The sequence below is a fragment of the Lotus japonicus genome, chromosome 1 (genome assembly GCF_012489685.1).
Source record: "Lotus japonicus ecotype B-129 chromosome 1, LjGifu_v1.2".
In the NCBI taxonomy this organism is placed as follows: Eukaryota; Viridiplantae; Streptophyta; class Magnoliopsida; order Fabales; family Fabaceae; genus Lotus; species Lotus japonicus.
Genome location: NC_080041.1, coordinates 84,922,044 through 84,948,582, shown reverse-complemented (window position 1 = coordinate 84,948,582; position 26,539 = coordinate 84,922,044). Strand labels below are relative to the sequence as shown.

At 35.7% G+C, this 26,539-nt stretch overlaps 6 protein-coding genes and 1 non-coding gene across 13 annotated transcripts; 5 read left to right on the top strand and 2 right to left on the bottom strand.

Moving 5' to 3' along the window:
- The first annotated feature begins 4,989 nt into the window (after window positions 1–4,989).
- LOC130725268 (ylmG homolog protein 2, chloroplastic) lies at window positions 4,990–7,093 on the top strand. The gene is given in 4 exon segments (XM_057576517.1): window positions 4,990–5,353; window positions 5,439–5,638; window positions 6,600–6,840; window positions 6,842–7,093. Coding segments are annotated over 4 exon segments (747 nt in total). The 5' UTR covers window positions 4,990–5,101; the 3' UTR covers window positions 6,896–7,093.
- A 757-nt stretch (window positions 7,094–7,850) lies between these two features.
- Window positions 7,851–13,603, top strand: LOC130725231 (eukaryotic translation initiation factor 3 subunit B-like). 7 transcript variants are annotated; one of them, XM_057576498.1, is made up of 8 exons: window positions 7,851–8,062; window positions 8,175–8,285; window positions 9,765–9,940; window positions 10,056–10,130; window positions 11,223–11,644; window positions 11,731–12,505; window positions 12,688–12,796; window positions 13,074–13,603. In XM_057576498.1, the coding sequence occupies exons 6-8, from the start codon at window positions 12,285–12,287 to the stop codon at window positions 13,416–13,418; spliced, it is 675 nt and encodes a 224-aa protein (XP_057432481.1). In that variant the 5' UTR covers window positions 7,851–8,062; window positions 8,175–8,285; window positions 9,765–9,940; window positions 10,056–10,130; window positions 11,223–11,644; window positions 11,731–12,284; the 3' UTR covers window positions 13,419–13,603. The 7 variants fall into 7 exon arrangements, with proteins under 7 accessions (XP_057432481.1, XP_057432466.1, XP_057432485.1 ...); XM_057576483.1 differs by having other exon boundaries at window positions 11,192–11,644; XM_057576502.1 differs by having other exon boundaries at window positions 9,765–9,845; window positions 10,056–11,644.
- Window positions 13,604–14,950: 1,347 nt separating this feature from the next.
- LOC130749503 (uncharacterized) lies at window positions 14,951–15,289 on the top strand. Its single transcript, XM_057602869.1, has one exon. It carries the CDS (start codon window positions 14,951–14,953, stop codon window positions 15,287–15,289), a length of 339 nt encoding a protein of 112 aa, XP_057458852.1.
- Window positions 15,290–15,543: 254 nt separating this feature from the next.
- LOC130725223 (uncharacterized) lies at window positions 15,544–18,278 on the bottom strand. Its single transcript, XM_057576476.1, has 2 exons — window positions 18,001–18,278; window positions 15,544–16,371 (listed from the first exon to the last, which is right to left on the bottom strand). The coding sequence occupies exons 1-2, from the start codon at window positions 18,077–18,079 to the stop codon at window positions 15,767–15,769; spliced, it is 684 nt and encodes a 227-aa protein (XP_057432459.1). The 5' UTR covers window positions 18,080–18,278; the 3' UTR covers window positions 15,544–15,766.
- Window positions 18,279–19,079: 801 nt separating this feature from the next.
- LOC130725210 (uncharacterized) lies at window positions 19,080–22,860 on the top strand. The gene is made up of 7 exons (XM_057576460.1): window positions 19,080–19,306; window positions 19,409–19,445; window positions 20,973–21,043; window positions 21,514–21,608; window positions 22,148–22,215; window positions 22,373–22,483; window positions 22,599–22,860. Exons 1-7 carry the CDS (start codon window positions 19,138–19,140, stop codon window positions 22,726–22,728), a joined length of 681 nt encoding a protein of 226 aa, XP_057432443.1. The 5' UTR covers window positions 19,080–19,137; the 3' UTR covers window positions 22,729–22,860.
- An 838-nt stretch (window positions 22,861–23,698) lies between these two features.
- LOC130732147 (NAD(P)H-quinone oxidoreductase subunit U, chloroplastic) lies at window positions 23,699–25,525 on the bottom strand. Its single transcript, XM_057584259.1, has 5 exons — window positions 25,223–25,525; window positions 24,874–24,935; window positions 24,601–24,690; window positions 24,366–24,506; window positions 23,699–23,893 (listed from the first exon to the last, which is right to left on the bottom strand). Exons 1-5 carry the CDS (start codon window positions 25,473–25,475, stop codon window positions 23,798–23,800), a joined length of 642 nt encoding a protein of 213 aa, XP_057440242.1. The 5' UTR covers window positions 25,476–25,525; the 3' UTR covers window positions 23,699–23,797.
- Window positions 25,526–25,684: 159 nt separating this feature from the next.
- Window positions 25,685–25,756, top strand: TRNAD-GUC (transfer RNA aspartic acid (anticodon GUC)). The gene has a single exon. It is a non-coding gene; the product is annotated as a tRNA-Asp (tRNA).
- The last annotated feature ends 783 nt before the right edge of the window (window positions 25,757–26,539 follow it).

Here is a 26,539-nt window from a genome sequence, read left to right as displayed (position 1 = left end):
AAAATAAGCCATCACTTGAAGCCTCCCACGTCCAACTGTCTTTCTTGCCCTCTTTTAATTGCACAGCTTCAAGATCTTTCGTTAAGTCTTCTAATAGAGCATTCTCCCAGACAAATAAAGATCTTCTCCAAGATAATGATCATTTCCATGTCCCCCCTTCCCATCCTCCTACTTGGCTAATTAGACAAGATTGTTGAGTGGAGATGTCATAGAGCCTCTTAAATTACTGTTTTAACGTCATGTCGTGCCTTCGCCATCTGTCCTCCCAAAACCTTGTTGCATCACCCTTTCCCACTTCTTTTCTCACACTGTCCTCAAACCAACTGTTGGAATCAAGTGTTAGAGTCAAGTCCCACATCGGAGAAGTCAGGGTAAGAAGGAGAGTTTATAAGGAGATAGACCCATAAACCTAATGCCTTAAGGTTTTGGGTTAAGATGTGGCGTCGAGATCTCTTGGTGTCTTGCTCCTCGGCCCATGGGTTCCCCTATCTCCCCCGACAAATGGTATCAGAGCCGATGATTCGTGGGACCATGGTAACGGCTGGATAACTTCCGCAAAGGGGCCGATGGTTAGTAACCATGGCAACAGCCGGGCAACTTCTGCGGATGGGCCGGTGGTTAGTAACCATAGTAACGATTGATAGCTTCCGCAGACGGGAGGACCGTGGATGATGTGGTTGAGGGACTCACACTTGAGGGGGAGATTGTTGGAATCAAGTGTTAGAGTCAAGTCCCACATCGGAGAAGTCAGGGTAAGAAGGAAAGTTTATAAGGAGATAGACCCATAAACCTAATGCCTTAAGGTTTTGAGTTAAGATGTGGCGTTGAGATCTCTTGGTGTCTTGCTCCTCGGTCCATGGGCTCTCATATCTCCCCCAACACCAACCTTCCTCTCCCCCACAAACCATCCACAAGTCTTTCCACCACACCGATCCATTGGGGGTTACTATCACCCCAAAGACTATGTCAATAACCCCATATTTACCATGTAGTACTCTACTCCACAACCCTCCATTGCCTCTAAGAAGCCTCCAATGCCATTTAGCCAGCAAGGAAGAAATAAACAGCTCTAGGTCCTTGATTCCCAGCTCCCTTCCATCCTCAGTCGACAAACTTTAGACCACTTCACCCATGCTATCTTTCTTGTTCCTTCCTCTCCTCCCCAAAGGAATTGCTTCTCGATCCTATTGCACAATGAGGCCACACCCTTCGGCAATTTGAAAAAAGACAAATAGAAGAGAGGGATTGAGGATAGCACACTCCTTATCAAGCACACTTTACCTCCAAAAGAAAGGGTCTTTCTCTTCCAAAGAGAAAGTCTCTTCCGGAGTTTTGATAAAAGGGGATCCCAAGTAGTCTTCTTTCTAGGATTAGCACCCACATGAATTCCCAAGTAGACGAATGGGATCTCCGTGGTTTTACAGTGAAGTAAGTTAGCGTACCGGAGTAGTACATCTTCGGCCACTGAGACACCCGCTAGCTTACTCTTAAAGAAATTAACTTTGAGTCCCGACATAAGCTCAAAGCATCTCAACATGCTCTTCATGGCTAACACATTCTGAGTAGAGGGTTCGTAAATGAATAAAGTGTCGTCCGCGAACTGCAAGAGAGAGACTTCCACTCCTTCTCGACCCACCTTGAACCCCTTGTATAAGTTCAACCTCCTTGCTTGTCTCATCATGCCGCTTAGGCATTCTGCCACAATGAGAAAAAGAAATGGAGCCAAAGGATCACCCAGCATAAGTCTTTTCTCCATTCAGAACTCATCTGTAGGGCTTCCATTTACTAACACCGAAACAGAAGCTGATTGGATACACCCTTTGATCCACCCAATCCACTTTGCATAAAAACCCAATCTCCTCAGCATGTAAAAGAGAAAGTTCCAATTTACGGAGTCGTATACTTTCTCATAGTCTACCTTGAACACAAGGAAACCTCTCTTTTTTACCTTTGCTTCATCAATGACTTCATTTGCTACAAGAACAGAATCCAACAATTGACGTCCTTCCAAAAAAGCGGATTGGTTCTCATCGATGATGTGACCCATTACCTTGCTGAGCCGGGTAGTGAGAACTTTGGAGACTATTTTGTACATACAACCAATTAGAGAGATGGGTATGTAATCATTAAGGCCCATTGGATTATTGACTTTAGGAATGAGAGTAATGAAGGACGAGTTACCTTCCTTGGGCCAAACACCATTTGTGTGGAAGTCCTCCAATACTCTGACAATGTCATCCTTGAGTACATGCCAGAAGGATTTAATAAAGTGGAAGTTGTAACCATCCGGTCCCGGACTCTTATCCCCCTCGCAATCCCAAACCGCTGTCCTGATTTCCTCCAAGTTGAAAGTCCGGGTGAGAGCTAGATTATCCTCCTCTGAAACTGAGCGGAATGTCGTGCCCTCCAATAATACTCCATCCCCTGAGATGTTAGTGAACCTAGCTTCAAAGAACTCTTTCATCTTACTTTTAACCACCTTAGGGTCCTCCACCCACCCGCCGTCCACCACAAGTCCTCTGATTGCATTCGTTCGTCTCCTCCAATTGATAGAATTGTGGAAGAATTTTGTGTTAGAGTCGCCATCCTTCACCCATCTATCTCTCGACTTTTGGAAAAGAAGCGAGTCGTTCAGTTTAGCGACCTTCCAATACTCCGCCAAGGAATCAGCTCTTTGATTATGCTCTTTTGAACTTAGGCTACCATCTCCTTCCTTAATATCAAGAACGTTGACTTTCTCCACTAGATCCTTGCATCTCTTGTCCAAGTCCCCTATGTTCTCTTTATTACATTGCTTTAACAAGAGCTTAAGCCGCTTTAGCTTTTCCTTGAAAGTGTAAGCTCCCCAACCCTGAATATCAAGAGAGGTCCAGGATTTGCTAACAAAATCACCAAAAGCAGGATCCTGTAGCCAGTAATTCCTAGTTCTTAAAGGCTTGGGCCCCCAATCCACATTCAGACATTTAAGGATCAAAGGACAATGGTTGAAAACATCTCTTTGAAGAACATATTGTGCACTATTGGGCCAGCAATTCCACCAGTCAAAAGTTACTAGGAATCTGTCCAATCTACTCCTTGCTAAGGGGTGCGGTAGGGAAAAAGGGAGGTGGAGGTTGAAGATGTCTTCGGAGTGTGGGAAAGTTAAGGTTGTCACTGTGCAAAGGTAATAGTATCGTTTGGGAACATGAAGAGAAGGGGAAGAAAAAGGACTACAATTAATAAATTTTCTTTGCATAAACTAAAATGAATATAAAAAAGTTCACATGATAGTCTCCATCTTACTAGAGTTGTCACGTTGATTGGTAATTGGGTAAAAATATATCAGATATATTTTACAACGTCATAAGAGCTAAAAACATATTGTCTCGTGAATCCATCGTGCCTTGTGAGTCGTGCACTATATCATTATCCTATATTTTATGATAAAGTTTTTTTTTTTTTTTGAAAGAATCTATATCTATATGTAAAGCTCACTAGAGCTATAAGTATTAAATGCATTACACAATAAAGTTAAGCAAATTAAATTTCTATTCAACTTTTAATATAATGTAACTTTTGAATCAATTCAATTTTTTTTTTGTTTTTGACTTTGCACATGCCAATATAACTTTTTGAAAAATACATATAGCCTCTATAGTTGAAAAAAAAAACAAAATAACTACATGCAATCTTTTTAATTTTTGACATTACACATGTCAATCTGCATCATATGACTTTGAGAGCAATCTTAACTGCATGTAGTATGATATGATGAATAATAATTTTATAAAGTTTTAAATGGTAACACCTATCATTGTTATTGAAAGTGCAAATTCCCTTCAACTAATGAAAAATCTGTCATCATTCAATTCCTTTTCCCGAATTCACTTAATAGTATCACTTACTTATATGGATCAGTTTGATTTATTTTGAGTGCGTTGCTCATTCATACTCTCTTTAAAATTAGTGAGACCTTCCATAATCTTCAATGCTTAATCTTCAAATATAAATACACATCATCTGTTTGTGTTTTATGCAACTTTTATTCAACCCCAGCAGATCATGAGATATGGGTGCTACCTGCATTCCTTTTGTCATTTTTTTCATACCTTGCATCCAAACTTGCTCTGGTAAATTACTATTTGGGTTTTTAATTGGCCGAAACTACTAACATAACATTTGAATTAAATTATGTAATAATTTTTTATTTATTATGAATTCTTTAGAAAAACTAAATTTTATTCATTGTAGAGACTACAAATATATTTAACACAAGTCATGAAAACAAATATCATGAATATTTATAATTTAATTTTTGCAAAATATTATTTGTGCTTTACTTTTTCCAGCTACAATTATAATAACTTTTAAAATTTCAGTCCTACTACTATCATTAGTGCATATTTTAAAGTTATTACTTTCGGACCTTCCTTTTATATTCATTATTTTAAATTTATTTTCTTATAGCTTTCTTACTTTCATATAAATTTAAATATCACAACTAAAAAATAAAACTTAATTTTTTTTTTCAAAAAATATAACTTAAAAAAACTTTGCACGGGTTTTATTTTATTCTGAAGTAGTAATTATTTCTGTGCGGGAACGATGTACATATGAGACAAGTGTGATAACTGATAAATAAATAAGTTTTTTTTTTGTACATCGGAAAATGAGTAGGTAAATAGGTTTAGTAAAAAACATATAAGGCTAAAGGTGAAATTTTGATAAAATAATTAGGATAAAAATGAGAATATATTTAATAAGCTATAAGCTATAAGCTTTAAGCTACCTGAGATAACTTATAGATTAAAGCTTTAAGCTACTGAAATAAACTCCTTCACCAAACATTTTTATAGAGCTTTTAAGCTAGTCAAATAAGCTTTAAGCTAGTCAAATAAGCTATAAACTAACTGAAATGACATGCTAAACATAGCCGAAATGCTTAAAAAGTTATATTGTGGGGGGTGACATAAAGCAAGTATATATATGTAGATATTCCACAGGGATAATCTTTTTGCACCCATGTGCTAGCATAGCAACCGCTTATCCTCTTTGGGATCCATAGAATACTAGACATAGATTAGATAGATGCGGTGTTTAGCTTCTTCCTCAACTCAAAGCAATGGCCACTGAAACAGATCCTAAGAAGGTATCTTCACATTGTTGGCGAAATACTCAAACACCATTCGCACTCCCCATTCTCAAACCCCCAATCTCCAACCTCACCTCTTTCCTTTCTCCCCCTGAACTCCACAAATCCTTCACCACCGCCACAGATAACTGTTTCAGATTTCTTCACTCCCTCGCTTCTCAAAACCCATTCCTCAACAAAATCCTCTTCCTTCGCTCAGAATTCGACAGCTTGTGCTTCCAGGTAATTCAAAATTCTCACATATTTTTATTATTTTTAATTGGGTGTGTGGTTTAGTGGTGCTGATTATGTTAATGTTGCGGTTCAGATTCGATGCAGTAACTATAGGAGTAGGAAGTGGTTGAGCAGTCACAATTTCGCGGCTGTTTTGCCTGGGGATTCGGTGGCTGGGCTTGTGGTGGGTAATGGAATCCAGAATTTCTTGAACATTTACAACACATTGCTCGTTGTTAGGCTTGTTTTGACCTGGTTTCCCAATTCTCCACCTGCCATCGTTGGCCCCCTCAGGTGACCCCTTTTTCATATAAATATTGATTAATAAAATATACTCTTTCAAAGTAGTTGGGGGTTCGATTCCCTTCCCTCCTTTAAGCTAGTGGTTGAGGTTCGATTCTCAACTCATCCTAGGGCAAGCGATTAGTGGCCACAGGCTATGAGATACTTTAGTTACGAAAAAAAAGTAGTGTTTAGTATCATAACTTGTAATGTACTTAATGGCCCGTTTGGTTACCTGTTTCATTTTTTATTTTTAATTAAGTGTGTCAAGTTACTTTTTATGAAGAAAAAGTGTCTAAATAACTTTTTTCCGTTTTCATACTTTTGTCCCTCGTGCATTGTGTAATCACAAATTATATGAAGGGTGGGTGATGTTAAGGGAGTGTCTTAAAATTACGTATTAAAAAGTACCATATTAGCTATGTGTGGGTATCCGTTGGCACCAATGCAAATGGATTTGGCGAATGGTGATCCTGCGGTCAGGGCAAACCTAAATTCACTCATTCAAGTAGTAATTCGAGCCATTCGATCTAAATTGGACGGCTCATATGTTTTATTAAGATCATATGGTTCAGATAAGCTTGAAATTTGAGTTGTCACTGACTGCAGAGAATCTAAATTCGGTGCAAACAGATGTTAGCACACACTTCAAAATAAGAGTGGACAAAACTCTGTTTTTTATGGATTGAGATGAAAGTGTGTTTCACTTAACTTGTATCCAAAGATACTCAACTTAAGTGTATAGGAAATGACTTTTATTTTTTTTAACATTATAGTACTTTTCTTTCTATCATATAATTTTCATTTTTATTTTCTCAACTAATTTCTTTCAAAGGTTATTTGCACAACCTAGAACCGAAGGTGCTATACTGCTACATTGCCTACATATTTTAAGATAGCATACATTACACTGATTTAGCTCGTTTAACAATCTCCAATTGTTGAATAAAAAATTATTGTTGTTTCTTTTCAGCACCATATGTGACCCATATCTGAACTTATTCCGTGGATTAATCCCCCCTCTTGGAGGAACACTGGATCTCTCTCCCATCCTAGCATTCCTGGTCCTAAACGCCTTCACTAGCGCTTCTGCCGCACTTCCTGCTGAGCTTCCAGTCACACAACAATCTGAACAAGGTGTTGCAGCAACACTGCAGTCTACTGATATTACTTCTTCACAGAAGAAATGGATGAAACGGCTTCAAGGGAACAGGGAAAACAAAGAGCTCTGATGGTGCACATGCTAAGGTTTCAATGTTGTACCTTTAGATGCTTTTTGATCTTACAGGTTTCTGTTGTACCTAGTTGTGATAGTTCTAGCTTTCTAGGCAATTCAATTTTCGAGCTTGTGATTCCTGAGATGTGAAGAGTGTGTGTTGTGGACTGCTTGAGCTGCCACAATTTTCGAGTTTGTTTTTTTAATTTTTGTTATTACAATACACAAATCTCATTGTTTTCCTTTCCTTTCATTGTTAGTAAGTACAAATCGATGATAAAAGGATACGCAAATTGTAAACAAAACAACGGATACACAAATATTATCTAAACACGAGGTGAGGTGTGGCAAGATGGTTGCTCACACCTCGCCTTTTAACTTTTAATTATAAGTTCGATTCTCGTTAATGAAAATGAATCACATTTCGTGGTCAGTCTCTCGTTTAGTCTCTCATTTATAGTTTAGTGGAAACACCGGTAGAGAAAAGATTTAGTCATATTATGATGACTTAAATAAACAATATTAAAATCCAATCGCAAAGATCATGGTAATATGAAAAATCCTTTGAACTTATTGGTGAGCATGTACCACATTTATAAAAGAAATCACGTAGAACAAAGAAAAACAGGTTGAAATATTGCTATGTGCTATCCCTAATGTAAATAATAACTTTCAAAAACTCTGCATAAAATTAGCTGAGCATGGTTTATTAAAAAATAAAATATTTAGATTTTATTACATTTTGTACAAACTAATTAATTACATAAGATGAAAAAGCCCAAACTAAATTTTCCGATGTATAAAAAAAAAGCCCAAACCAACAAGTCATTGATAGATGTAGTTTTATTTAAATATGAACATTTTTTAAAAATAGTTTTTTTAAAAAGAAACTATCAGAATAAGATATGTTTTCAAATATAAAAAAAAAACTGTAATCTTAGAAACTAAAAAAAAAACAAAAAAATATCTGAAAGTAACAAGTGTTGATTCTTCTTGAGTAAGGTTTTGGATCACACCATAAAAAATAAGGATTTCATAACATTACTATGCGGTGTCTCTCAAGTCTCACCAACGTAACCGTTCATCGGTTCATCCTCTGGATCGAGTAACACTAACAGGCAGCAATACGAAACTATAGTCAGGGATAGTAGCCAGTTGATCCTTACATCGATTTTACAGAAGGTTACTGCTTCATGGGGTACAAATACAATACTCCTCAGGTATATACATGCATACATGTTTGTTCTTTGAAAATAAATATGTAATGAATTGAATTGACCAGGCTTCTTCTTCGATTTGATGTGGTTAAATTGGGTGGGTGGGTTATTTTAGGAAGCTCAGCTTGCTAAGGAGATGCTCCATGGATACAAATTGGATGAATTTGACTCTTTTATGAGAGTTCCGGATGAGTGGGATCCTCCTGAGACTGAACCATATCCATGGGTAATGTTCATAGATAATTGTGCTTGGATTGTGAATTTCTTATAATTTCATAAGGCTTAGTTTTATTTCAGTCAATAATTATCACCATTGCATGATTTAATGTTGGGATTATTGGAGGCTTTTTGTTCATTTTCATCCAAAGTATAAAGTATGTGTTAGAATATTAGGTTACAAAATTATTTATTTATTTATTTATTTATGTAATTACGCATGTAATGAAGTTTAGATTTGTTTATATTTTATTGTTTTCTCAACTCTCAATTGAATAAATACGTTGTCAAGTATCAATAATAATCGCGGAATACAATTCCTTCATGGTATCATAAGCTAGTTCCAATCCTCTAACCTAACCTTTATTTTTATAATTTTTTTTCTCAACTGCCGCCCTCTACTCCTAGAGCGTCGTGATTGAGCCTCCGCCGCCGCACTCTACTCTAATGAGAATCACACGTGAGAGCCGCGGCAGCTGAAAAAATAAAAATAAAAACAAAGGTTAAGTCAGATGATCAGAACTAGCTTCTGATACTATGAAGGAATTGTATTCCGTGATTATTATTGATACTTCATACTTGACAACGTATTTATACAATTGAGAGTTGACAAAACAATAAAATCTAAACCTGATTACATGCGTAATTACATAGGTAAATAAATAAAAAATATTATAACGTAATATTCTATTATATTCTAACAGTATGTTTGACACCTTTTTCTTGGTTCAGCTCGTGCTTTGCTACCCTGGTTATCAAATTGAGATTCGTATTGTGAATCACAGTCAAAATAACACACTGATATATGGTATAAATATACATCTAAATAATAAAAAATCCTAGCCATAAGAGGAAAAGCAGTTGCTGGTTACAAGAAGTTCAAGTTTTTCAACCCGTCCAAAAACCATCAATAAAATGACAAAATAAAATGACAAAATGCAAATTACTTTGCTAATACTTAAATCATACTTCATGTAGTAAATAATCATAATATAATTCAAACTAGTTGTATCATAAAAAAAATTTGAAACCGTACCAAGTAGCAATATAATAAGGAAGGGAAGGGACCACCAAGGTGTGATGAACAAGAGATGTTGAGGCAGACTAAGTAGAAACCTATACTGGTCACGCAGCACGACTGGACTAAAGTGCAAATACACGTAACTTTGAATTGTAAGATTCAGCCGTGAATCAAGAGTCTTAAGATTTAGCTCTCAAATTGGAGATATAAAATGAGATTCAAATGCATTTTAGATTCACAATCGTTGGCATAAGAATTTGTATCGTATCAAGATATGTAGGTAGATTAAGGGAATTCCCGGTTTCTCATGGACAACACTTCTATGGAATTGTGTGCATGATTGCATTACTTGTTGGATAGTCTGGGGTTTCAGCAATATGTGCTTATATTTGGTTATCATTCACGATTTAGTTGCTTTTGATAGAGTTTTACAATTCTGATGCGTTTTGGTCTTGATATCTCTTGCAGGAAAAGGAAAATCAACAACACTGGCTCACTGATGCAAAGGCCCGAGACCAGTTTGTGATTCGTACTGATTCAGACACTGAGGTTTTGTGGAATGATACAAGGCATTTAAAGCCTGATATATCCTGATTATTTTTTTGCTACATCGGAAAATGATATATCCTGTTTATAAGCATACCGTGAGTGAATATTATATTTCAATAACTCACATTACATGATGTTTAATAATTTTGTATTTTCTTTGTGCAATCAATCTCTTTATCCCTTTTGTGATGTGTATTTTCTGAATTACAGTTTTGGACTGAGAGTTTTTTCCAATGGTCCCCTTTGGGCACATACTTGGCAACAGTTCACAGCAGGGGGTAGCAGGTTTGCATTTTTGTAGGGCACTATGACTTTGTCTCCGTTAGGATTAATTATATTAGGATTTAATTTATTTTAATTTAGGATTCTATCTTTTGTTTTTGGAACTAATATTGTATTTTAATTTTAGGATGTTATTTTTCATTTTAGTTATGATATCTTCTTTATTGGTTAAGTTATCTTATTAGAATTAGTTTATTATAAATAGAAGCACCCTCCTTAGGTTAGAATCATGGATTAAGTATTTGATTTTGTAAGGGAACCAACCTTTTGGAGCAACCGACCTATGAAGAGGAAACCGCTTCTTGTGTCTTTTATTTATCCTTATTATTTCAATAATATTAGTTTCTTATTTAGAAAATACAAAAAATATTTCCTTTTATCCTATTTTCTCTATCGTTTCACTGTTAGGATTTTCGGATCCGAAGAATTGGTCCGCCCTTCCGGATAGAAAAAATAGGATTCAATTCCCTGGTGCAGTTTTATCCTATTTGAATCCGGCAGGTCGGACCAATTGTTAGGATCCAAAAATCCTAAGTGAAACGATAGAGAAAATAGGATAAAAAGAAATATAAAAGACACAAGAGGAAGGTTACTCTTCAAAGGCTGGTTCCTCCAAAAGGGCAGGTTCCCTTACAAAATCAAATACTTAATCCATGATTTATCTTTTGTTCGTCGTTCCGGTAACTCGGTAGCTGACTTCTTGGCGAAGAACTCCTCAAAGTTTCCTAATGTTGTTTGGCTTGAGGAGATTTTGCCGAAGTTTGACCTTTTGGTGTCTTCGGATGTATTAGCCTCTATGACGCTTTGATTTTAATATATTATCTCGTTTAAAAAAAAAAACCTTAGGAGGGTACTCTTATTTATAATAACCTAATCCTAATCCTAATGAGATAACTTAGCCTCTAAGAAATAAAAAAGATATCCTAACCAAAATAAAAGATAACATCCTAAAATACAATATTAGTTCCTAAAACAAAACATAGAATCCTAAATTAAAATAAATTAAATCCTAATATAATTAATCCTAACAATTATTGTCCAAGGCGTTTATTGTTTTTGCTCAGGTTCTTGTCATCATGTTACTTTCAATGGAAGAATGGCAGACTATTATTGAGGAGTTTCCGAAGTTTGACGGAGTGGATCCAGTGTCTTGGATTGCTCGGGCCGAGAAAATCTTCGAGGTCCACAATTTGCAAGAGCAAGACAAGGTGCAATTGGCTTTCCTTAGCATGGACGGGGAGAAAACCACTAATTGGTTTTATACTGTTATCATGATCTCGATCTCACTTGGAACCACTTCATCTCCGTCTTGCTTCTATGTTTTGGTGACTTTGGCGTCGTGCTAACGTTTACGAGAGGCTAAACACTCTCCAACAAAGCAGTACTGTTGACGCTTATGTACGGGAATTTGAAGCTGTGGTTGCCCACGTTCCTTATCTTTCTGAAGAGCGGTTGTGCTGATGAATTTGCTATTGGAGGTACTGGAGGTGTCACTGGGGGTCGTGGCCTGTTTTTAAGTACAAATCTCTCTCTTTCTCTGTGTGTAGCTTAATTATTTTAGCATCTAACACGAGCAGTAACGTATGCATTACTATCTTTGCAGATGGAGTGGTGGAAAGGATGATAAGTACTTTACTAGGTTGGGGAAAAATGTACTCTCTGTATATGAGACAAAGACCTTTTCCCTTGTTGACAAAAAAATGAAAAATCCTTGAAGGTTGACAGTGAAATGGATTTTAGCTGGTCTCCAACTGATCCTATCATTGCACTCTTTGTTCCTGAGAGTGGTGGTGGTAACCAGCCTGCTAGGGTAATGACTATGTATTTTGTATGACTATTTTATAGGTTAGTCTGATTCAAATCCCTAGCAAAGAGGAACTCAGGCAGAAGAACCTTTTTAGTGATAGTGACTGCAAGACGTAGTGGCAAAGCAATGGAGATTACCTTGCTGTTAATGTAGACCGACATACTAAAACAAAAAAGAGTACATACACAGGCTTTGAGCTTTTTCGTATAAAAGAAAGAGACATACCAATTGAGGTTCTGGAGCTTGAGAATAAGAATGATAAGATAATTGCATTTGCATGGGAGCCAAAAGGCCATAGATTTGTAGTTATTCATGGTGATGACTCTAAGCCTGATGTTAGCATTTACTCTATGCGGACTGCTCAGAAAGCTGGCTGGGTTTCAAAGCTCACTGCTCTGAAAGGCAAGCAGGCAAATGCTTTGTTTTGGTCTCCTGCAGGTCGCTTCATTGTAGTAGCAGGGTTGAAAGGCTTCAATGGACAGTTGGAGTTTTACAATGTTGATGAGCTTGAAACAATGGTTACTGCTGAACATTTTATGACAACAGATATTGAATGGGATCCAACTGGAAGGTATACGAGTAAATGATGTAGCTAATAAAGGCAGAGAAGTCTGTGGCTTAATGTTATGTAAAATCAGTCTAACATTGCATTTGCCTTAGAAGTATTGGATTTTTGCTATTTAAAACAATGCTGAATCTTGGTTTACTATTAATTAACAAAAACTTATACTGATTACCCTTTTAATACTTCAGGTATGTTACAACTTCTGTGACTTCAGTTCATGATGTGGAAAATGGTTTCAACATATGGTCTTTCAGTGGCAAGCATCTTTATCGGATAATGAAGGATCACTTCTTTCAGGTAATTAGTTATCATTGGTAACCTGATGCATTGTTTGGCCATTATGTGCATTAGTCGTCCAATTAATGATTTGTTGATGTAAAATGTCTAAGACTAGATGGGGATAGGTTTGGACATGGTGATGCTGCTCCATTATTGAAATGAAATCTATGTTTTGCTATTATCAAATTTTTGTTATATACATGTTTATGCACTGCGTTTTCTGAGTAAGCTTTTTGAGCTAGTCTTTTTGTGAATATGACTCAATCACACTTTCTCTTAATTTTTCAAAATATAGTTCTCGTGGAGAGCAAGGCCGCCATCTTTCTTGACTCCTGAGAAAGAGGAAGAGATTGCAAATAATTTGAAGAAGTATAGTAAGAAATATGAGGCAGAAGATCAAGATGAATCGATGTTGCTGAGTGAGCAGAAGCAAGAGAAGTGTAGAATGTTGAAAGAAGAGTGGGACATGTGGGTTAATGAATGGAAGTGGATGCATGAAGAAGAGAAGTTACAGAGGGAACAGCATAGGGATGGAGAGACAAGTGACGAAGAGGAGGAATACGAAGCAAAAGACATTGAAGTCGAGGAAGTTATAGATGTATCTGAAGAGATCCTTCACTTTGAGTATGGTCAAGAATGAACTAGTACACATAGTTGAACTGGCGTGAGTGAAATGTAAATTATCTTATTTATTTGAGAAGTAGTAACTGTAGTTGGGCAGCCTACTTTGAGTAAACTCTGATCTGCTTTTGTAGTGTTCAAGCAGTGGACCTTTTAACTTAGCTAGGTTTAAAAATTCAACTCAGTCTCAGGTACAAAGATGAACATATGTTCTTCAGCTATAGTACTCAGCATTAATTACATCAATACAGGGACATCAAATAATTCCCCTCATGTAACTAACTAACTGTTACTCTTGATTATCGTCCAGATTGCGTCTCCTTAGCTTCCAATTACGGAACGATCGGTCGATCCCCTAATTATTGGCCAGTCAGCATTTTTTGGAATTCAGTGCGCTTCCTAATATCCCACTGTGGTGCTCATAATTCGACCGGTCATATGTATCTATGTAGAAATACAAGTCCCACAGACTTGAGCCTTTAAAAGCGAAATGTGACTTAAAGAAGCCCCAATGCTATTATCCAGTAAATGAATCACAATAGAATGACAAAAAAATCACCACTGCACTTCTGAGCGTATATTTAATAACATTGCACTAATTTTCATGAAGAGAAAGGATAAGCCTCCGAATCAGAGAATGAAATGAGGGATAAATGCTCACTTGAAGGAGCTCAGTTAATATCTATAACAATGAAAAGAGCAAGCATACTAGATGCTCTCTAAATGAAGATTAATGCTCAGTTGAATATAAATGCTCTGACCAGCTCCTATTCAACCATCAATGCTCATTGATCCAGCTGATACACAAAGGAGGTTTTCTTTCTCTCTTTGTTTTATCTTAATTCTTTTTATTTCTCTAGCATGTTCCTTTTCTTTATTTCAAGCTAAATATTTGTATTCCCTTAGGATGTTTTCTTCTGAGCATGAATTCTTTCGAATTTGTGAGATTGTGTTATAGACATTCGTGAGGTTCTGATTAATTTATAATTGGTGCACATGCACATTAGAAACAGCATCAGATTCCATATCAATTTTAGGCCGAGCAGAATATTGTGCTTTTCCAATGGAGAATCTTATTTATTCATACACATGCAATGTAACAACTAGAGTTCTGTCAGTACCCTCTCTCCTCCATTTTATCTTCATCTTCATTTTAAATTGAAAAATGCCTTTCCAGCATTTCTTAACAGTAACCAATTCAGCAGTTTGTAGATTAGCCTTTGATAATACTCATGTCACCTATCACATCATTGAGCTAGGCCAGAATTGATTTTTGTTTCCAGTGTTTTGTAAACTCATATCACATAAGTCTTTACTTTTTCCCCTCCCAAAGTAGGGGTAGTGCTTGAATAACAGAAAAAGGATAGGTGAGTGTAGCAGATGCTCGTTGATGTTTGCTTTAAGAAAAGTGAGATTCCTCAGACCATATTTTCCTTGACAGTTCCACCATATTTTCCTTGACAGTTCCACCATATTTATCTTAGCACGTAAGAGTAAATTAGCCCCCCCCCGCCCGCCCGCCCAGAGAGAGAACCAAGGTACTTATAGTGAATGGAACTTGGAGCATCCAGAAGGGGAAGCAAATTTTCATCATATGAGAGACTTGCTGCAATAGGCTTGGTGATTCTAGCTGTTGCGTCTCCTCTATATATAGGCCAGCAAGAAGAGAGTGAATTGGAAGATGAGGAACAACATGTGAACATTGATGTCCGGTTGCCTTTACTGCTTTTTCTTTTGATTTTAGGAATAGCTTTATCTGCTTCCATGGACCGAAGTTTCACCGCCGGGTTCGATCGTTACTGGATTCATAGAGTTTGTGGTTCTTCAGGTGGTATTTTTGTGATTCTTACAGTTCTTTTTCTTATTTTGAAGTGTAAATCATCTCTGTAATGTCCTGAGTAGCTCAAACTGGCTTGTAACCTTGTCAGATACTGAAAGTGTGTAAGAATTTGTTTGAGTTTGATCATGTTCGCCAAGAACATGCTAGTCATCTTATGATCTAAATGCTGAGAGAACGAAAGATGTCGACAAATACTACTGACATTTGCATGTTTGGAAATCCTTCTACAATTGATTCTAAAGTCAAAATGAATTCTAGGGAGAAGCTTCTGGCTACCATAATTGATTTGGAGGAAAAATAAAACTGATCCAAAATGCACTTAGTTCCAATAAGAGATTTGAAAAGAGCCGATACCATAAAATTCTTAGGTAAACAAGTTGTAGAAACACCTGGCATGAATCTCTTAACAAATAAAATCTAAAAGAAGAGAAAATGGGGGAAAATAAAGAATAGCTGAGGCCAAACCTGTCATAACAACAATGGCAATGAAGGCCCCTAAATGAAGTGGAAATCCATATAATTTATGATCACAAAGGAAAAGCAAACCCCAATGCAATTAGAACTGAAGCAGCAAATAACCACATCACACTGAGGGGTGACCAATCATGAGCACCACTGCACTCATCATTAGCTCCGCTAAAGCAACCAGGTTTCGTTAGTTTAGCCACGCCGCCCTCAAAAGCAAAGGTGCTGTTAGGTTTGCCGCCGCTAAACAGCACACACCAGAAATAAGGAGACCCCCCATCAGTACCTGTCACAGCAGCACCAACCTGAGTGTGATTCTTGCTGTGGAGTATTTCTAAGCTCCTCTGGTTTTGTATCAGGACTTCGGAAAATGCCTCGGGGGCATGGACATACTTAGTCTGGCACCCCAGGAAACGACCAGTTATAGGAGCAAGACTTGATGCCTTAACACCGCAGTTTGGGGCAAAAACTTCAGCAAATTGAGATTCAGGAGGCTTCTTGGCATCTGGTCCACCCACAGCACCACAATCACCCTGGTATGCCTTGATGTATTGCAGAGCTATACAAGCAAGCCCCGCGTTGTCATATAATTCTGATACCTTGTAAGCAGTTCTGTTTTCATTAATCGCAGCGACCAACTTGTCCGCAGGGTTATTAGTAACTTTGACTGCAAATTTTTGTTCATTATGCCACAAATGTGAATTTAGAAAAACATAAAGAGAGGGAGATACAAGCAATCAAAATACAGATTTAAAGTAATTGAATCATTTTGTGATTCGTAAGGAAATATATACAACTATGAAGTAAAGACCCAGAACCATTTATAAAAGTAAACTTCAACAACTCAAAAATAGATTCTCTGCAGAAGAATCAACCATCTGGCAAGCTCATGTCTAAGTCAAATACAATCAAGGTTGCTATTGCTACCATGACATTTTCGAACTTTAAACAACCAATTCATCTCTATGAATGCTAGAGCCTAAACATTCATTTAACCACATTTTGTATACCACTCTTAACCAACTCCAATCTCCAAATCTCAAATTTCTCAAATCCTAATGAAGTCCGTGTTAATATAAAGAGGTCACTATACAAGAGTTCCATTAATAGAATCCTAATTAACTTTCCATACGCATAAATTTCAAAAGTACTATAGCTTATCAAAGAAAGGAAAATGGTGTACTACTGCTTTGTTTGGATATCTAACAACAATGGAATGAAATGGAACTAACTAACTAGGATGGAATGGAAGAGCAAAAAGGTTAATGATATTTAGATCAAACTAATGGCTTTTTTTTATGCAGGTCAATTTGTTTTGTCTTTACGACAATGAAGTTTCTTTTCCAAACTAAGTCACCTGGTTATCAACTACTTTGCAACCTGATCATTTTATAATCATAAAACAGTTCTATTTCTTTCCCAGAAATAGAAACATCAAAGACAGGGCAAAAGTTATAATTTAAGAAAATTAATCAGGGGCAATGACTGAATTAGCTCCTAAACAGTTCACATGGGTTGTAGTTGTAGCTATTATACAAATAAGATATGGATTCTGATTTCCTTTCTTGTTTTCACTAAGTACAAAAATATTACCTCATTTAGCTTAATTGCATCTTTTCAAAGATTTGTACCAGCTGCTCTCACCATTTCTGGTACAAATCTTCAAAAATAGAAAATAAAAATAAAAAACAAGATAATATTTCTATAATTATCAGGGAGAATAGAGAATGAAAACAATGAGCATTTTCTCAAATCAGACAAGGCCAAAAAGTTTTAAAGATTTGAAGCAGATGATTGCTATGGTTGATGATCTGAGTCATGAATCACCAAATATCCCTAACATCTTTTTCTTTTGCCCCCTTTTCCACTTCCACCATTATACTGAAAGTCCTAGATCCAACATGTACAGTACCACAGTATTCCCTAGTATCAATTTCCATGTCAGCAAAGAACATCAACAGAGAGAAACAACTCCCCATGAGAAACCAAAAGTCTACTAGAACTCTAAGCAAATAAGATCTAGTCCTAGAATATTAGCTAACAGCTTCAAAGTCTAAAGCTATCAATAGAGACCCTCATCTCATTCAAAATGTCAAAGATACAATCCAAAATGATGAGCTACATTAGTAACCATTCCAAAGACAAACATTAGAAAAAGAAGTAAAGATTACATTTTTAAGTAATGGCATACAGATCAAACTAAATGGTACCCAGAAACTAACAGGTAGTTTCCAAATCTGACACCAAAACAACTAAATACAGAAAAGAAAAGAAAAAAAACTTGGTTGAGACTTACTTTGAGTATTAGTTGCAGCAGAACCTGTAGAAGCAGAATGAAGGAAGGAAAGGATGACCACAAGATACAATTTTGCCATTGTTGCTGTTTGAGAACACAGAGAGAGGTTGAAGACAGATCTGTGTTATGTCTGCATTAATCTGGAGACTTTGCTTCAAAGAATCTACCAACTGAGTGGCCCTCTTCAACTTGTTTTTCTTTTATCCTCCCTCCCTGTTTTTTTGAGCTGATGTAGTAACTTGTCACCTTAAAACGATTCTGGAATTTTTTAAAATTTTAATATGATTATAATCCTAGGGACTTTTCATTAAAATAATGATCATTGAAGTTGGCCCAGCCAATCAAATAATTTACACATTTTCTGTCGGTGAGGCAACATTTTGTCATTTTCAATCAAAAAATGGGAAGAATAAATTGTGGATGTTTTTTATTGTTAAAAAATATAATATTATGCTAGGGACCATAAATATTACAATCGGCTTGTTTTTGGTTGCCTGTGTCACGTTATTGTAATAAATATAAAATATAAAATACTCATGTTTGATTTTTCATAAACATATCTTTAAATATTTAACTTTCTGTTTTCATTTTAGTGCAAGTTTATTTATGAATATCCACATTCTTCCATCTTGAACTTAGGAGCTTCAGTTGGGTCACATTTCGCGTGAAGTCAATGATCTTGCGAATTGCCTTGCTTTGTTTGAAGCTGGTGCTAAGTGTGATTTTACTTGAGATGCCTCTAAACATTGTTGCTCCTTGGTTGTTTGAAGACTTTCTAACTTTGTAGTTTTCATTTAATTTTCCCTTTAACAAAAAAAAACTTCTAAAAAAGTTAACCACACACTAGCGTTCTCAATTCAAAAAAATTAACCACGATGTGAACGTTCTCATTTCAAATATCATTGTCTCCCATTGAGATACATGACTACTAGCATTTTATATATGATGTCACTATTTCTTTTTTATTTATCAACAACAAAATGGTGGCTAAAAAGTTCATTAGGAGGAGTGAAGAATAATAATTATGGTAGTTTGCAAGGGTATATCAGCAATAAAGAGATAAGACCGAACGAACCGAATTGGGTACGTTATCTGCATCAACAAGCATCTATCCATTTCCATGCTGTGTGGGCATACATGGCGTCACTTGTCACCCCCGCGCATGTTAGCAACTGCAAACCCTTACTCTGTTCCACTTCCAAGGCGAGGCCAGTGCGGTGCGCACTGTCACCCCCAACATGGCGAGAGAGCCGCCGCATGGTGTCCATCTCTCTGGTTCTCTCCAACCTCCTTCTCATTCCTAACCGTATGCTCTCTCTCTTTCCCTCTCTTTGCTGTTTATGGTAACAATTTCACCCTCTTTTACATTTGGATTGGTCTTTTGATTTGAGTTTCTTCCACATTGCAGGTGCTGAAGGAGGTGTTTTTGATAAGTATGTTAAGAGGTATGATCATTCATCACTATGTCATGATTTTGTATTTGATGAAATAAAACTGGTATAAGTATTACCTTACATTTATTTAATTTGAAATTGTACTGGTCATACTACTATGTTATTAAATTGTACTTATTCAAGTGTTTCTCTTAATTTGTAAATTGTCAATGTTGAGCAAGCTAGTACCAACAAGGTGTAGCACAACTGATAGATAGTTGAGCTCCTTAAGCATTTAGTCCAAGGTTCGACCCCTGGATGGTGAGTATGGAGAAGCATGTGTGGGGAGAGGCCTACCCACTTAACATGATCTTTGAGCCTCGAGCGATTAGTTCCATGGCTGTCGGTTGTGGGGATACATGGGGAAACCCAAAAAAAAAAAAAAGAGCTAGCTATTGAAACAATATATAGTAGTATTAGTGAGTCTCACTGTAACAGTTAGTTAATTCCTATAATAATTAGTTTAATTGGTAGTTATGTGATAGTTTTCACAAGGTCTTATATTCGGGCTTTGTTATGCGGTAGAAACAAATGTAAGGATGCTTGAGGAGAGAAAGAATGTATGTGAGAAGGCGATTTAGGATTCCTAAGGCTGCAATGAAGGAGATTATGGTTTAGTTGTAGAAGCATAGCCCCCAGGGATCAGGAGTTCTGATACCAAGTTGAAAATGTCTAAGTAATGGTAATTTTATTCAGTGATGATTTTCACTATACAAGCTCAAATGTTTATAGGCTTAATGCACATGATTCCTAATCAATGAAAATAAGGAAAAAGGGAATTGCAATTTGTACTAGTAATTACACTGTATCATGGTGATATTTAGAGAAGAAAAGTAAAGGAAAGGGAAATATTCTACCCTAGAATATTATTCCAACATTTCATCAGTGGAAATTGTTGCTGTTGGGAATCCATGTTTGAAGTAACAAGAATCCACTGTATGATTGGTGTGGCCATAAAAGGTGCATTGTATTGATACTCTTCCTTGCCCTTTCCCATGAACCATAGAATGATAGGAAGAATGAGCAGGTATGGTTGGTTTTTCTAAAACGATCTTGATTATAGGGCTGTGGAAGGTCGGGGATTTCTCCATGGAAGCTGTGAAGGAAGCGTACTTCACTGTGGAAGAATGGTGCGAGCAAAGAGTTCAATCTGATCCATATTAGAAGTTTGGAACCCGTTCTGTTATTCGTTTCGAACTGTTTACATGTTTATTTATAGAGTATGACCCACTAGTAACTAACTTTAATAACGAACATTTAACTAACTACTGAATTTGGTAAAATTAGTGTCTAATACAAAACCTAAAAAAATTATATTAATCACCATTCATTCTAATTTTATATCTATGATAGTGGCTAGCTATAAGAATATTTTATAATGTCGGCCTTGAATTGAATTAGACTTGCCTTCTTAGATTTGGATTTGCTTTTTATAAATTATACTAGTAGGTTTTGTATTGTTGACATTGGACTTAAGTTAGTAATTTGTGCGTTTGGAGAATATTGATTTTTAATCTAATTCGTCCATAAATGCTCTAGGAAAAAGCTTGATCCTCTAGAGACTTATGTTCCAGCTGTCATACTTACAGAGTTCCAGTTCAAGGACTTGGGTAATGCCTTTCCTTATCCTTACACGCTGCTTTTGTCATGTCAGATATTCAGATATTAGATCATCTGTGATTCCAACATTTTGAAATTATTGATTAATTTTGTACTTAGTATTATTGTTATATTGTACTATTAGCCTGGCTTTCAACTTTCTCTGTTTATTCATGTCTCTCTCTTAATCTCTTTGATGGAAAATATGCTAAATTACTGTTAAGAAAACAACTGAATTCTTTAAAAATGTAAACTTAATGAAATATGTTTCTTTTATTTCTGAATAGAAATTTTGAAACCATTGTGATACCTGTATGCATCAATTCTCTTGATTCATGTTGCTGGATCTTGTTCTCATTCCTTTCCATTTTCTCTCTTCCACTATCATTATTGCTGTACGTATTTTTATTTGACATGGTCTGCAGCAATCATAAATTGAAGTTGATATAAAATACTAATGCTTTTCTTTTTATTACTATAGAAAAAACATTAGAGGTTGATAAGCCCCAATTTGACCTCTGCCGGTCTCTACTTCGTTCTGGGCCTGCAGCATCCCTTCGTGTAAATATTCGAGCAGTAAGTAAAGGCTTCCTTCAACTTCTGAGTTCTTCTGCTCTCTCCCATTCTTGGCTTTTATTAATACCCTTCTAATTTTGAATGTGACAGCTTTTTGTGTCCCAGATTTTTTACAATTGAAGTCTCTGTTGTGAGTTTATTTCCCCTGCTTGTGAGTCAGTTGAAACTGTTCTGAGGCTTCATTTTTGTAATTAAGTATCGATTATTCATATACTTAACACCCAGTATTCTCTTCTACACAGTTCCTCAAAGTTTTAAACTCTGATGCCAAGCATCTATTTGCCCATGGAAACTACTTTGGTTGTTACTGTCTCCATTCAGGACCGAAAAAATAGATAAAGCATTGTTTACTGCATGACAGAACTTTGTATCAGATAAAACCTGGAACAACTAGTAGCTTTTTGAAGCTCAAACTCAAACCATTGCGGATATCATATCTTTAGAACAATCTATTTTCCCTTCTTCATGGCTATCATCATTTACTTTATGGCATATTTACATGTATAAAAGTTAATTAGAGCATCACAATCTTTTTATAGGTGGCGCAGTACGCATCTGACAGTGGCAATGGTAAAACTGCAATGAACAATGTTGATGACTGTCTGAGGTATAACAATCATTTTCCTGTAAAAATGAAAGAAAAAAAAATGAAATAAGTATCACAATAAGTCATTGAGCCATTGGCTGTGTAATACTAATAATAAATTTTATAGTTATTAGAAAGTAGAAACACAAACCCCAACTGAATAATTTTGTTAATGTAGGTCACTAGAGGAACTTGATTCCCTGTTTCTGAATGCATCAAGAAATGATCCTGCAGCCTCAGTCAAATCAATGAAGGCAAAAATCAGTACTGCCCTTGGTGCTCTAGACAGGTGATTTGTTGTTTAGTTTTCCCCCTTGCGCATAATTTTCCCCTAGTGTTATTCAACTTACATGCACATGACATGAGAGAAAAAGATGCAATTCTTAATAAGGTTTCTGTTTCAGCCTCTTACAAACTGTACCTTCGGATGTGCTAAGTAAGGGAAAGGTTATAGCTGATTCATACAGGGACCAGGAAGATGTGGAAACAGAGAGTTTAGACCCTGAGTTAAAGCAATTAGAATCAGTACTGTGATAACATACTTTTTCGACTTCTGAGTATGACTCAGCATAGTTAAGATTATGGAGCCGAAGCCCCAAATGGTTGAATCTTAAAACACAGTTAATATTGTGTAATAAAGTTTAAAAGAACTTGATTTTTTGATCATCTTTTAAGCTTGATCGATTTGCTTTATCTTCTGTGCGATTTAGGAGGAAGTAAGATTGGCCATCAACGGATGACATCCTTGTATAGAAATGTATCTTAATTATTTTATAGAGTACATAAATTTGTAAATGAAGGAAAATGGTGCAAAGCGGGAAGATAGGGTAAAATTGTGTACCTAATGAAAAATGCCATTCTCTATTTGTAGCAACATATCACTTGTTACCCACCTTCAGGTGGTGATATCACTCTTTTTGGGTGCACAATTTGATTGTAGCATAAGTTCCTTATCCACTCAGGTGCTTTGATTTTAGTACCTTCTATTGAAATATTCATTGTTGGAGTGATGCAGTGGCATAAAGACTCACAAATTACTCATTAGCCACATTGGGTTAAGAACACATGTGATTTGGACATCATTAACATATATTCATCACAAAACTTAAGGCAATGAGTGAGTGAGTTATTTGACTTGTAACTGCTCAGCCGTTGTTATTTCATCATTTGTGAGACTTATTTCACTCACACTTGTGCTTCAATAACTTCTACTGAGGCGACCGATATTTTTTTACGTACAAGTCGATTTCTGGCCCTTGAAAGACAGGTTGTGGTTAGCCGGGGAAACTGCCCAATAGGGCCAGTCGGAACATAACGAAGCATTATGGCATTGTACTCATCCAACTGATCTACCTAGTATAAAAAGTCTTTATTATTTTTGTTGAAATGGTTTCAATGTTAATTTGCAAGAGTTAATTAACCTTTTTCTATAATTTTAACTAAAAACTAGTTGTACATAATATATTAATTGCTATTGTTTAACTTATGTTTAACTCATAAGATAAATAGAAACAGCCAAAATGCAATTTCATTTCATCCAAAATAACATGCATTACAATATTGTTTACAGGGGAAAAAATTCATACATACATCATACTTCTGTCTATAAGTTTAGTGAAATAGATAACACAACTGAGATCACTATCCATCCCAGAAAGACGAATCCAACCACTCTAGTTGGTCCGACATCTTCAGGATCCTGCCATGAGAAAAGAATTATGTTCAATAAAGAATGATAAGTTGTTAATTTAGCAGCATCTAATAAAGGACAATACATAAACTTATTTGATTATGAGCAATGTTATATGGGGATGTCTAAATGACCCATGATAAGTTGGGGTTAAATAACTCATTATCCAATCACATTTGAGATAAATGAGTTGGAATTTATATATTTTATTTATTAATTTATTTTCAACTCATTTATCTCCAATATGATTGGATGATGAGTTATTTAATCCAAACTTTTTCATGGGTCATTTAGACAACCCCATGTTATATATATGTTGAGAAGGAAAGTTTTTTCCCGAAATCATAGGGGCAGTGAGTGATAAACTGATCACTACCTCTTCTTCCCAGTAACTTTTTAATATTGAGTAATGATGGATAGAAATACAGAATTCTCCCAATACTCATCTAATATACACATTAGAAACAGGAACAAGAAATACCTCTGGTGGAGACTCTTCCGTTGTAAGTGGTGTTATGTCAGCCTCATATGGCCAATTGTATCTCCCTGTATTCTCTGTTCTGGCCAAGCTCCAATCATATAATCTTCTTTCTTCTACTGATGACATGATGGTGTATGATTCCTACACAAAGTAAATCAAATCATCAATGATCTGATCTCGCTCAAACCTATAATAATGCAAAACACAAAGCATTCAAATGTAGAAATTTACTGACTCTGAGAAGTTCCAATTGCTTCTTGAGTTCCTCTTCCTCTAAACCTTGACTCTCCAATTCTCGCACCTTGTTGTTGTATGCAACCGCCACCTGTTAAAGTGTAGCGGGATGAATCACATGCTTTTACTAGTTTCTATTTCGTTAGAATCAATTCAGACAACCGAAAGCTACTAACTGAGACTTCTCTCATAATTAATTATGACTTTAGAATCAATTGTGGAAAGTCAGTTAGAAGTTGGGATGAAAAGATTAGAAAAAATCAAAAGTGATGACCTTGTTAGAGGGATATCCTCTTGGAATGCCGAGTCTACCATAATGATCTGCATCTGTAATTGCTGCATTCTAAACCATATATTCATCAATTAAATGCACTTTTATGCATATAATGTAAATAACAAGACATAAGTAAAAGGGTAAGAGGATAAGGATTCTGTTGTGTGGCAGAGAGAGCTAGCATAACATAGATGTAGTTGGATACATGGTGAAAAACCACATTGAAGCTAAAATCATGTGAACATGAACAAAAGCAATTTTCCTCAACTTTTGTTACTATACACCATGATTTTTACCCCTTTATGATCTTTAGCGTGTATCCAAACATGCACAAAGTTGAAAAACTTACGTAAGCCACGGAGAGCCCTTTCCACGTTGAGAGCAGAAATCAAAGATGGAGGTTCTTTTGGGACTTCAATTGATTCCACCTCAGTGTCAGTGGTCTCAGCAGAGACATCACTCGAGCTTCTAATGCACAATCTCCGTGGTTTCACATGAAAACAGTTGGTAGATAAGAATCCAAGTTTTGGTGATTGATAGACTGGAACAATGTTGTTACCTGAAATGCATATTGTGGTGGTGGTGGTGGAAGATACAGCCATTGACTCACCTAAGCTTTCTAATGTGTCATGTCCTATGCTTTAGCTCTACTTTTCAAATATTTTATTAATTATTCAATGGAATAAAACATTACATGGTTTAGATAAGGGAATGGCTCATTGCCATAAAAAAGTTATCTGCTGGTGGTTTTTGTTATATGAAATATATGATAATATATAAAATATTAAATTCATCCTTCTTCAACAACAAGGTCGTTGTAGTATAGTGGTAAGTATTCCCGCCTGTCACGCGGGTGACCCGGGTTCGATCCCCGGCAACGGCGCTTTTTTAAATTTCATTTTCGCTGTTCCTCTATACGACGCCGTTTGGTAGTTCTGATTATTGTTACTCTATGTACGACGTCGTTTAATGAAGAGGAAACAGAACTTCTTGACTAGAATCTCTGGACTATATATGATTTTCCTTTTAAAAAATTAAAAACAATGAAAGAAAAAGTAATGAGAAATAAAATAACTGTCAAAAAAATATGAGAAATAAAATATATGCACATTAAATGTGCCACTATCCTATCATGATTACATCATGCAAAAGTGAAAAATAGATATAATATAATTTAGATATATATAATATTAAATAATTTAATATATAATATATTATAATATAATAAAATTTAATTTTGGTCTATGACTGTATATTCAATATGATGCAATCCCCTTGAATTGATATGACCACATAATAGCAAAATATAAAATAAATAATATAATTTAAAGTATGTATCCATGTTATGTTTTATTAAATTTAAAATATTATAATAGAGCATAACTAACTAATATGTATATAACATATTTATATTATAAAAATATAAATTTAATGGTAATGTACTGTCCGTGTAAATTTTTTTACACAAGCATCCAATGATGAGTTGCCAAATCAGAAAATATGCTTTTAATTTAATTAAAATAAAAAGAAACATAAATGTTTTTTAATACGTGACATACAATTATTGGATGTCTGTGTAAAAACCTTTTACACTGACGTGCACAACCATTATATTAAACTCTAAAAATATAATATCATTGATATAAAATATTATATTGTCTTATAT

What these genes read in the sequence shown, in the direction of transcription:
- LOC130725231 (XM_057576502.1), top strand. Translation starts at nt 12,285, where the DNA reads ATGCGGACTGCTCAGAAAGCTGGCTGGGTTTCAAAGCTCACTGCTCTG. An exon ending in GAATGGGATCCAACTGGAAG is followed by an intron (nt 12,506 to 12,687) that starts GTATACGAGTAA and finishes TTAATACTTCAG; the next exon opens with GTATGTTACAACTTCTGTGA. An exon ending in TGAAGGATCACTTCTTTCAG is followed by an intron (nt 12,797 to 13,073) that starts GTAATTAGTTAT and finishes TTCAAAATATAG; the next exon opens with TTCTCGTGGAGAGCAAGGCC.
- LOC130749503 (XM_057602869.1), top strand. Translation starts at nt 14,951, where the DNA reads ATGGAACTTGGAGCATCCAGAAGGGGAAGCAAATTTTCATCATATGAG.
- LOC130725223 (XM_057576476.1), bottom strand. Translation starts at nt 18,079, where the DNA reads ATGGCAAAATTGTATCTTGTGGTCATCCTTTCCTTCCTTCATTCTGCT. An exon ending in TGCTGCAACTAATACTCAAA is followed by an intron (nt 16,372 to 18,000) that starts GTAAGTCTCAAC and finishes AAAAATTTGCAG; the next exon opens with TCAAAGTTACTAATAACCCT.
- LOC130725210 (XM_057576460.1), top strand. Translation starts at nt 19,138, where the DNA reads ATGGCGTCACTTGTCACCCCCGCGCATGTTAGCAACTGCAAACCCTTA. An exon ending in TTTGATAAGTATGTTAAGAG is followed by an intron (nt 19,446 to 20,972) that starts GTATGATCATTC and finishes TAAATGCTCTAG; the next exon opens with GAAAAAGCTTGATCCTCTAG. An exon ending in AATGTTGATGACTGTCTGAG is followed by an intron (nt 22,216 to 22,372) that starts GTATAACAATCA and finishes TTGTTAATGTAG; the next exon opens with GTCACTAGAGGAACTTGATT.
- LOC130732147 (XM_057584259.1), bottom strand. Translation starts at nt 25,475, where the DNA reads ATGGCTGTATCTTCCACCACCACCACCACAATATGCATTTCAGGTAAC. An exon ending in GAGGATATCCCTCTAACAAG is followed by an intron (nt 24,691 to 24,873) that starts GTCATCACTTTT and finishes ACACTTTAACAG; the next exon opens with GTGGCGGTTGCATACAACAA. An exon ending in AGCAATTGGAACTTCTCAGA is followed by an intron (nt 24,507 to 24,600) that starts GTCAGTAAATTT and finishes TACTTTGTGTAG; the next exon opens with GAATCATACACCATCATGTC.